We start from the raw sequence: 10,012 nt of genomic DNA, 5'->3' as shown, positions 1-10,012 counted from the left end.
ACGACACAGCAATTGCACTGCTGGGGATTTACCCCAAAGATACAGATGCAATGAAACGCCGGGACACCGCACCCCGATGTTTCTAGCAGCAATGTCCACAATAGCCAAACTGTGGAAGGAGCCTCGGTGTCCATCGAAAGATGAATGGATAAAGAAGATGTGGTCTATGTATAACTGGAATATTACTCAGCTATTAGAAACGACAAATATCCACCATTTGCTTCGAACTGGAGGGTATTATGCTGAGTGAAGTAAGTCAATCGGACAAGGACAAACATTATATGGTCTCATTCATTTGGGGAATATAAAAAATAGTGAAAGGGAATAAAGGGGAAAGGAGAAAAAATGAGTGGGAAATATCAGAAAGGGATACAGAACCTGAGAGACTCCTAACTCTGGGAAACGAACTAGGGGTGGTGGAAGGGGAGGTGGGCAGGGGGTGTGTGTGTAGGTGATGGGCACTGAGGGGGGCACTTGATGGGATAAGCATTGGGTGTTATGCTATATGTTGGCAAATTGAACTCCAATAATAAAAAAAAAAAAAAAATCACCTTTTGAGGGGCACCGGGGTGGCTCAGTGGCTGAGCATCTGTGTTTGCCTCAGGTTTTGATCTCAGGGTCCTGGGATGGAGTCCCACATCAGGCTCCCCATGGGGAGGCTGATTCTCCTTCTGCCTCTCTCTGTGTGTCTCTCATGAATAAATAAATAAATCTCAAAATAAATAAATAAAATCACCTTTTGAGATGAGCCACAAGTTAGATTTCTCTCTGATTCTTCATCTTGATGAAAAGATTGTGCTGAGGCCTGTAAATGGTAGGTGGAAAGGAGTGAAAAGACATCTAGGTTCTTATTTTAGCTCATTTATCAACTTCTGAGATCACTGACACAATCTCTCAATCATGGGTGTGGATTTTGCATTCGATGAACTCTCAAGTCACTTGCAAAGATAACATGAACAGGATGGTCTCAAGTCCACCCTCACATGTGAGGGCTTTGTTCTTTGGAAGTCATCACAAGTCTCCTAGTTTTTCTCCTCAGAATTCTTTCTATGGTACCTTTAGTTCTATGGATGGCAGATGCGACAAGTGGATAAATACAAAACAAAACAACAAAAAAAACCTCACAAACAATTGGTTTGATAGATCCATCTTTAATTTTGTCATTTTCCAGTTTTCTTACTATGGTTCCTTTTAAAGGAAAAAAAAAAAAGAAGAAGCCTTGGAGAAAATATGCCAAAAGAGGCCCTAGGACTATACATACCACATTCCAAGAAAAGATCCAAAAAAGGATTTGTACCTGGAGTGGATTCTGGGATGCAGTGTTTTGTGTATTTATATCTGTTATGATAAAAGGACTACTCTGCTTTTTTCTCTAAAGATACATGAAGAAAAATTCTTTGTGGGATGCCTGGGTGGCTCAGTCAGTTAAGCATAGGACTCATGATCTCAGGGTTGTTGGATCGAGCCTTGCATGGGGCTCTGTGCTCAGAAGGGAGCCTGCTTGAGATTCTCTCCTTCTCCCTCTCCTTCTACCCCTCCCCCTGCTCTCTCTCCTTAAAATAAATGAATAAATCTTTTAAAAAAATTAATTTTCCCCACATACTAGTCTCTTATGTATAAAAGTTGCTCATGGTACCCACTGACCAAAACAAAACAAAACAAAACAAAAAAACTTATAAGCAACTTCTCTTACAAAATCAAGCTTGCTAACAGGTCCTGGTGTGGTAAGTCAGGATTGTCATTTCCATATTCAGGAAGTGCAAAGAAGCTAGGTTTTAGAGAGTGACTCGTTATTACTCAGAAAGGCTGAGGTAGAGGGAAGGTGAGAAGCTTCCACTCATCAGGAAAATCTGATGTGTCAGGCCTCACTACTATTGTAGGCTGGTAAAATATACTTTGTGAAGTGTCTCTGCCTCAAGCATAGGACACAGAACTTAGGACCTGCCTTAGAAATCCTAAAGGAGCAAATACGACCATGGTTGGCAAAATCCGTATTTAAAGCAGGCGGCTATTGGTTGAGTTACTGATATAAACAGTGTCCATAGTTCAGGACTTATATTTCGAGTATTCACCTTCAAAATAAGAATGTTTGGAGTCTCATACATATTGCCTTTTACGGTTCTGTGCTGATGAAAAAGACACTGCTCTTTAAGGAGTGAAAGTTTTAATCTTGGACTTGCTTCTTACTGAGTGATACTGCACACCCTAAGGCACTCTCTGAGCCTCGCTTTCCTCAGGGCAGGGGTGGAAAATGGCAAAGTCCCCTCATATATTTCCCAAGGGTTGGTGATGTTGAACTAGAGGCAGAGGCAAAGAAGTACTTATTGCAAACAGAATCCAGGAACCTGGGTTCTAATATGTCAATCGATTTGAAATAATCAACCGTCTCAGAAGACTATATCATGTATTTCTGAATTGAACAAAACAATACATATTGGGACAGTCAGTGTGGTCTTGTTGGGAACAAGTAAAGCAGCTTAAATGCATTTAGGCAGGTACTATCTCAGTGACAAAGGAACTATAATAATCAACTTATTTTTATAAGTTGATTTCAATACAAATTGGTCCAAATGGCATCCCAAGGATTAGAAGTCTAAGAATCTCCGTCTTACTTTTTAAGAGGGTTGGGACAGAGGGGCACCTGGCCGGCTCAGTCAGTGGAGCAGGAGAGTTTGAACCACTGCTCACCTCAATCATATTCATATACCTAAATTCAGGGTAAGGAGTGTGCCTCAAATAATTGAGGATTCAGATAGTCATGGCTTCTCTCTATTATTTCTGGCCACAGCATTTTGCTGATGGGATTTAGAACACCATTCTATTTGAAGGTTACAAATCCTTATTTATCAAATGAAGCCAATAACCAGCTGAAAATTAAATGTCCCCAAGCCATCATTTTTCATTTGTGAGGAAGGCTGCCTTTATTGGAGTGCACAGGCCATAAGTCATAAAAGCCTTGCTTCCTACAGAAGCCCCACCAATTTCTTCACCTCCTGGCACACAGGATGGGCTAATTCCCTGGCTTTTGCTGATCCAACCTGTAAGACCTTCTCTAAGTGGCCCCTGTCTGTCTTAAGTTTTTCAATTTCACTCTTAATCGGAGCAAATTTCTGAATCACGGCATCGGCCACCAGCAGCTTGTAGCGAGCAGTGTCCAGGCCTGCGCTGTGCTGGAGTGCTTCCTCCACAGGGACACCGACCACTGCTGCGTGAATGGCCACCAGGTTAGAGACCCCGGCTCGCCGGGCTGGCTCATAGGTCACCTCTGATGTGAAGTCTGTCACAGCCTTGCGGAATTTCTGCACGATCTCCTCTGGACTGTCTGTTATCCTGACGGTGGCCAGTTTATCAGGGTCCGATTTTGACATCTTGGCAGAAGGGTCACGGAGAGATTTCACCTTCTTCATGGATGCTAGGGAAAGATGCCAACATACACACACCAAAACCCAAACCAGAAGACAATTACAAAATAAGAAAACATCACACCAGGAATGTCAGGGTCTAGATCTTAAAAAGTGTCAAGAGGACCACGTGACTTTATTATTATAAATGAGTATGGCGGGGATCCCTGGGTGGCTCAGGAGTTTAGCGCCTGTCTTTGGCCCAGGGCGGGATCCTAGAGCCCCGGGATCGAGTCCCACATCAGGCTCCCAGCATGGAGCCTGTTTCTCCCTCTGCCTGTGTCTCTGCCTCTCTATCTATGTCTATCATAAATAAATAAAATATAAAAAATTAAATAAATAAATGAGTATGGCTGACACAAAGTGTTACACAAATAGCAGTGTTCAACACAGTGATTTGGCAAACTTTTACATTATACTATGTTCACAAGTGTGTAACTACCACACTAAGTGTGTCCCCTACAACACTACTGCCATATCTGACTATGTTCCTCATACTGTGTCTTTCTTCTCTGTGACTTCTTCATTCCATAACTGGAAGTCCATACTTCCCCCTTCCCTTCATCCATTTTGCCTAGCTCCTTTTTCTTTCCCTCTGTATTTATAAGTCTGATGTTGCTTTTTGTTTATTCTTTTTTTTTTTTTTAAGATTCCATTTATGAATGAAATCATATGGTATTTGGCTTTCTCGGTCTGACTTATCTCACTTAGCATGAGACCCTCTAGGTTCACCCACATTGTCTCATATGACACAATTTCATCCTTTTTTATGGTCATGCAGCATCCATTACATATAAATACCACATCTCCCTATGCATCACCCAATGATGGGCACTTGGGTTCCTTCCATGTCTTGGCTATTATAAATAATGCTGCAGTAAACACAGGGGTGCATATATCTTTCTGAATTAGTGTTTTCGTTTTCTTTGCATAAATACCCAAGAGTGTAATTATTGAATCATATGATATTTCTATTTTTAATTTTTTGAGGAACCTCCACACTGTTTTCCACCATGGCTGCACCAGTTTGCATTCCCGCCATTAGGGCACAAAGGTTCCTTTCTCTCCACATCCTCACCAACACTTGTTATTTCTTGCTACATGACTTTATTATTTTTATCTGATTATATATATAAATAGCAAATACCCCCTGTGAAAAATTCAAGCCATATATATATATATATATATATATATGCATGAAAATAAAGATCACCTGAAATATGTAATAAAACTGTTAACATTTGATTGATCACATTTTCATGCATCTTTTAATGCTTATATGAACATAAAATTTATAATCTTCACAAATGAAATCGTATCAATCATACTGTATTAGCCATGCATGCCTTTTTAAAAAGTCTGGTCTATTTCTTTCCTCTTCCTCTCTCTTTCCTCTCTGCTCATCCCTATTAGCTAATTACCCTCTGCCCACAACCACTGCCCTTCCTGGCCCTAACAAATTTTAACAATCTGTGGCAATCCCTTCATTTCTTTATCCATAGTTGTATAAGTATACAGTAACACACGCACATGCACACACACAGAAGTGACTTGGTTATTGCTGTGATAGAATCAAGATGTTAAGCTGTGCTTTATAAATCAGTGTTATTAATAATTGCCTATTTTATGGCCATTGCAGAAACATATCAAGTTGAAATAGGTAAAATACTAATAGGCAAAGACATTAAAATATTACTTATGCTAAAAGAGGCTTGATTTTCAATGCAAGGAAGTCCTATTTTTTGTTTGTGTGAACCACTGGAATAGCTTAGAAATTTATACTTGCCTTATGCTGCTGAACCGTTACTGGTCCAGTATCAGTTATACTGGATCCAGTATACTGTTCTACTCCTATAAAATGCTGTCAGCTTATTAAAGATGGACAGGGCTTAGGCTCAGTGATCTCTGCCCCTGCCACAAATCTACATTGCTACCAAAATGTTGATACAGATGCACAGATTCTTTCCTCAAGAAGATTCCAAAATAGTATAGCCTTATAGATGCTGGTGAGGTTTCTGATCCAGTGGGGGGATTGTCTATTTCATCAATGTTGTGCATTTAAGAAGGAAGAGTGTGAGAATGATCAATTCCCTCTTGTTTTTTCTAGCTCATTATTCAGCAGTTTCTCTCTCTTATGGTTTTCTTTTCTTGTGAAGGTCAACTGGCTTTGGAATCAGAAGAGCTTTGCCACTAACTTGATATATGACTTAGATGCAAAATTAGCCTTGCCAAGTTTTAGTTTCCCCATTCATAATATAGGGAAGGATATATATAGAGAGAGAACATATAATCCATTATAAAGTATTATATATCTTAATATATTAACATATGACATGAAATAGTCATACATTAATTTATTAATATATAATCAAAGTAAAGTATAACATAATTTGCTAAATATACATAATTGGAAAATTATATAATGATTTATAATGAAAATGATTATTCATTTTTAATCTTTCTCATATATACATTTCAATATAAAGTATTATATAATTTACCAAATATATATGTATATATATATAGGTATTATGTAATTTAGTGAATTCAACTATTTTTCATTGTTAGTCTTTCCCATATGTTTCAATATAAAGTATTATATAATTTATATATTATGTAACTTAATGAATTTGATTATTTTTCATTTTTAGTCTTTCCCATAATTTTCAAATGTTTTTGGCCATTTTATTCAATAATCTAACATGGTCTACCTGTCCCACATTATAGAGAAAGATGAGAGATTCTAGTTCCAGATCCTGAAGCCTGTCCACGAGAAAGCCAAGTTTGGTCCCAAGGACATCGCAAGCCTCAGTCCATTATCCAGTCCTGTCTTGGAAACCTAGCCTGATTCAAGAGTCCTATGTTTCTTACTTACTTAGAATGGACCTGGGCACGGGGAAGACCTCTCCATACTTCTTATTAAACCCTTGTGCTAGATCTTGAACGAGCTCCATGTGCTGGACTTGATCCTCCCCAACAGGAACGTGTGTGGACCTTTAATAAAAGACAGAAAAACTCAGCAAGGCTTCTGCTTATACTGAAATGATATTGCAAGCAGCTGCATTTCCTGTGCCTATTTCACTGTTGGTGTTCAACAAATGTTCACCAACTACAGAGGGGATGTTGAGACCCAAGTCTTTATCTATGTATCAGACAAATGCCAAAGAGACATTTGTCTACTGTAGTTCTGTTTCTTCCATAGCAGAGGAATACAGCCATCAACACCAATGTGACAGGATCTTGCTGGGAGGGAGGAATGGTATCTTAAATAGCATATGCTCTAAGCATAATTGTATTTTAAAACCACTCTTCATTCCCTTACCCAGTCAGTACATATTATTCTAGCCTTGACCAGATGCTTTTTACTTCAGAGCTTGTGCTCACACTTGAAAGCCACTCCACCCCACTCTTCAAATAAAAGATGGCAGAAAGTTCTTCAGGCAAGAGTTTTTTCCTCCCTGTCATACAGGGAATAACAAGATCTTCCTGGAATATGCTCCTTCGTCTTCCAGTATGTGGCAATCACAGCACAATTAATATGCTGCAGGGAATTTAAAAGAAATGAACATATCTATTGGTACAATGTAGACAGATCTCAAAAACAATGTTGAATGAAAAAAATCAAGTTGTAGAAAGCATGTAGAGTACACTGCCACATAAATCTGAAAAGTATGTATGAAAATATATTGTTTACAGCTGCATATATAAATATCATAACATACTGGAAGCTCCTCCACAAATCCATGACTGTAGCTGCCTCCAGAAGAGGAGGGAAGGGAATAGGTCAGGGAAAAAGAACAAAGAGACCTGAATTTTCTCCTATAATATTTTATTGAAAGATAAATATGAGACAAAAACATCAGAACATGGGAGCTTTATTTATAGTTATTTTAATCCCACATATAAAAGTTGCAGTGTTGGATCACTATGAGATATATCAAACAAGGGTAGAATTAACCATTACAGAGAAGTCTTTTTTTTTTTTAAGATTTTATTTATTTATTCATGAGAGACACAGAGAAAGTGGCAGAGACTAAGCAGAGGGAGAAGCAGGCTCCATGCAGGGAGCCTGATGTGGGACTCTATCCCAGGACTGGGGGATCATGCCCTGAGCCAAAGGTAGACGCTCAACCACTGAGCCACCCAGGAGTCCCTGCAGAGAAGTCTTGAAGAGAAAAACTTTATTACTGGGGAGAGAGATAGTTGTATATTGTGAGTGGAAAAATAACAGCTTTTCGAAACAGCCCCAGAAAAGGACAATTATTATTATTATTATTTTGTTATAGAGAGGAAAACCTTCTACCCCAGTGGTTAAGTAGTGGTTCTCAAAAAACCAGTGGAGATCTTATTTCCCCTCTGGATTACTATCTGCAGGCTACTGGTCAACTTAATAAAGCTGCCTACATATAGACTAGCTATTTTTTTTTAAAGATTTTATTTACCTATTCATGAGAGACAGATAGAGAGTGAGAGAGAGAGAGAGAGAGAGGCAGGGACACAGGCAGAGGGAGAAGCAGGCTCCATACAGGGAGCCCGACATGGGACTCGATCCTAGATCTCTGGGATCTGCCCTGGGCTGAAGGCAGCGCTAAACCGCTGAGCCACCTGAGCTGTCCTAGACTAGGTATTTTAATATAGTAAAATACTGCAGAACATTTTGAAAAAACTTGCAATATCCTTCATTATTTTGCAATTATTTTTATTTTTGCAAAGTGCTTTCCAATCTTTGTTCTTGTCTATGTGGATGCTTATTTTTACTAATTGCAGTATAATATGCATACCATCTTTTATGTTAACATGTTTCCCATGTTTCTATGTGGTCTTCATAGCTTCTATGTGAACTTTCTAATAGCTGCACAAGAACATCCCTGTCCTATAGTTTCAGAAGCATAAGGAATTTATATGATTTTATTGCAGATTCTTTTGAATATCATATAGGGGGAAATTTTGACTCGAGTGAAACAAGTAAAAAAAAATATTTTTTACAATAACCCAGAAATCTTGTGGAGATGAATCTGGTGAATGCATGTTTGGTACTTTCTGGTCAAAAGCAGGTTATAATTATTAGCTAATGAAACTAATATTTGTGTTCTAAAATAATTCTGACTATATTTCCAAAAGAAATGCTGATAAATGTTTAAGTTTAGAGTAAGCAATAGGTTTGAAAGCAGCTCTTTGACACTTTTGCATGGAAGTAACACATTTTATTTATTTAAAAAAAAAAACTCTGAACACTAGTAATGTCCCTGCTGTGTGTGTGTGTGTGTGTGTGTGAGAGAGAGAGAGAGAGAGAGAAAGAAAAAGAGAAAAAGAAGAGAAAGAGAAAGAGAAAGAGAAAGAGAAAGAGAAAGAGAAAGAGAGAGCGATGCAGTATAGCACTCATTTAAGAGCACAGGCTTTGGAGATAGGCTTTATTTTATTTATTTATTTATTTATTTATTTATTTATTTATTTATTTATTGTATTTTAAACTCAGATGATATTTTATTTTTTTAATAATAAATTATTTTTTATTGGTGTTCAATTTGCCAACATACAGAATAACACCCAGTGCTCATCCCGTCAAGTGCCCCCCTCAGTGCCCGTCACCCATTCACCCCCACCCCCTGCCCTCCTCCGCTTCCACCACCCCTAGTTCGTTTTCCAGAGTTAGGAGTCATGTTCTGTCTCCCTTACTGATATTTCCTACCCATTTCTTCTCCCTTCCCTTCTATTCCCTTTCGTGGGGATAGGCTTTAAATCCTGACTCTACCACTTACGCTTTGTGTGACTTTGGGTAAATTAAATTGGGAATATTTACCCCATATTGTTGCTGTGGAGATGAAATGAGACAATTCATGTATAGTGCTTAGCACGGTATCTAAAATCTGGTAAGCTTTCAAATTATGGTAGCTATGTAGGGAATATAATTCTAAAATGGTATATTATACTTCAGAAATGTGTTCAAAAGGCACCTGGGTGGCCCAGTCAGTTAAGCATCCAATCTTTTTCTTTTTTTTTAAAGATTTATTTATTTATTTGAGAGTAAGAGAGGGCACGAGCATGAGCAGGAGATGGGCAAAAGGAGAGAATCTTCAGGCAGACGCTCCACTGAACAAGGAGCCCAAGGCAGGGCTCGACCTCATGACCTGACCTGAAACCAAGAATGGATACCTAACCAACAGCCACCTGGGTACCCCAAGCATCTGACTCTTGATCTCAGCTCAGGTCTTGATCCCAGGGTTGTGAGTTCAGGCCAAAAAAAAAAAAAAGGTGCATAAGATGCAATGTCCATGCAACTAGAGATTCACTCATTACCTGACTCTGATTCCAACTTCTCTGTAGCTTGGCCCCAAAGAGGAACAGTTTGTGGGGGGTGGGGGAAGCCCACGATCATCTATTTGGCAAAGTGGAAAATTAAGACCTGATGAATATTTATTTACTTATGTGTAAATTTACTCTTACAAGAGAGTAAAAAAGAAACAATCAACAGAGAGCAATATGTTGGCTTATTTTTCCCCTTCTGTCCCCTAAATGTTAATATTTCTAAAAACATCGGCTCTCTGGTTCTCTCCCACCACTGGAGTGCTCATCAGCTTTCATATGGGGATCTACATGTCCCTTCCCCTCTG

At 38.7% G+C, this 10,012-nt stretch overlaps 1 protein-coding gene across 2 annotated transcripts in view; it reads right to left on the bottom strand.

Annotated features, from left to right (window-relative positions):
• Nucleotides 1-1,135: 1,135 nt before the first annotated feature.
• WARS2 (tryptophanyl tRNA synthetase 2, mitochondrial) overlaps nucleotides 1,136-10,012 on the bottom strand; it is a 94,685-nt gene continuing 85,808 nt past the window's right edge. The window contains exons 5-6 of one of the 2 annotated variants that reach the window (XM_041754545.1): nucleotides 6,277-6,395; nucleotides 1,136-3,412 (exon numbers count right to left, since the gene is read on the bottom strand). In XM_041754545.1, coding sequence (XP_041610479.1) covers nucleotides 2,964-3,412; nucleotides 6,277-6,395 — 568 coding nt within the window. In that variant the 3' untranslated portion in view covers nucleotides 1,136-2,963. Of the gene's footprint in view, nucleotides 3,441-6,276; nucleotides 6,396-10,012 lie in introns of both variants that reach the window. The other variant, XM_041754546.1, reaches the window with a different exon arrangement.

This window comes from Vulpes lagopus, chromosome 5 (genome assembly GCF_018345385.1).
Source record: "Vulpes lagopus strain Blue_001 chromosome 5, ASM1834538v1, whole genome shotgun sequence".
Lineage (NCBI taxonomy): Eukaryota > Metazoa > Chordata > Mammalia > Carnivora > Canidae > Vulpes > Vulpes lagopus.
The sequence above is the reverse complement of the archived record's forward strand: the minus strand, read 5'-3'. Positions and strand labels throughout refer to the sequence as shown.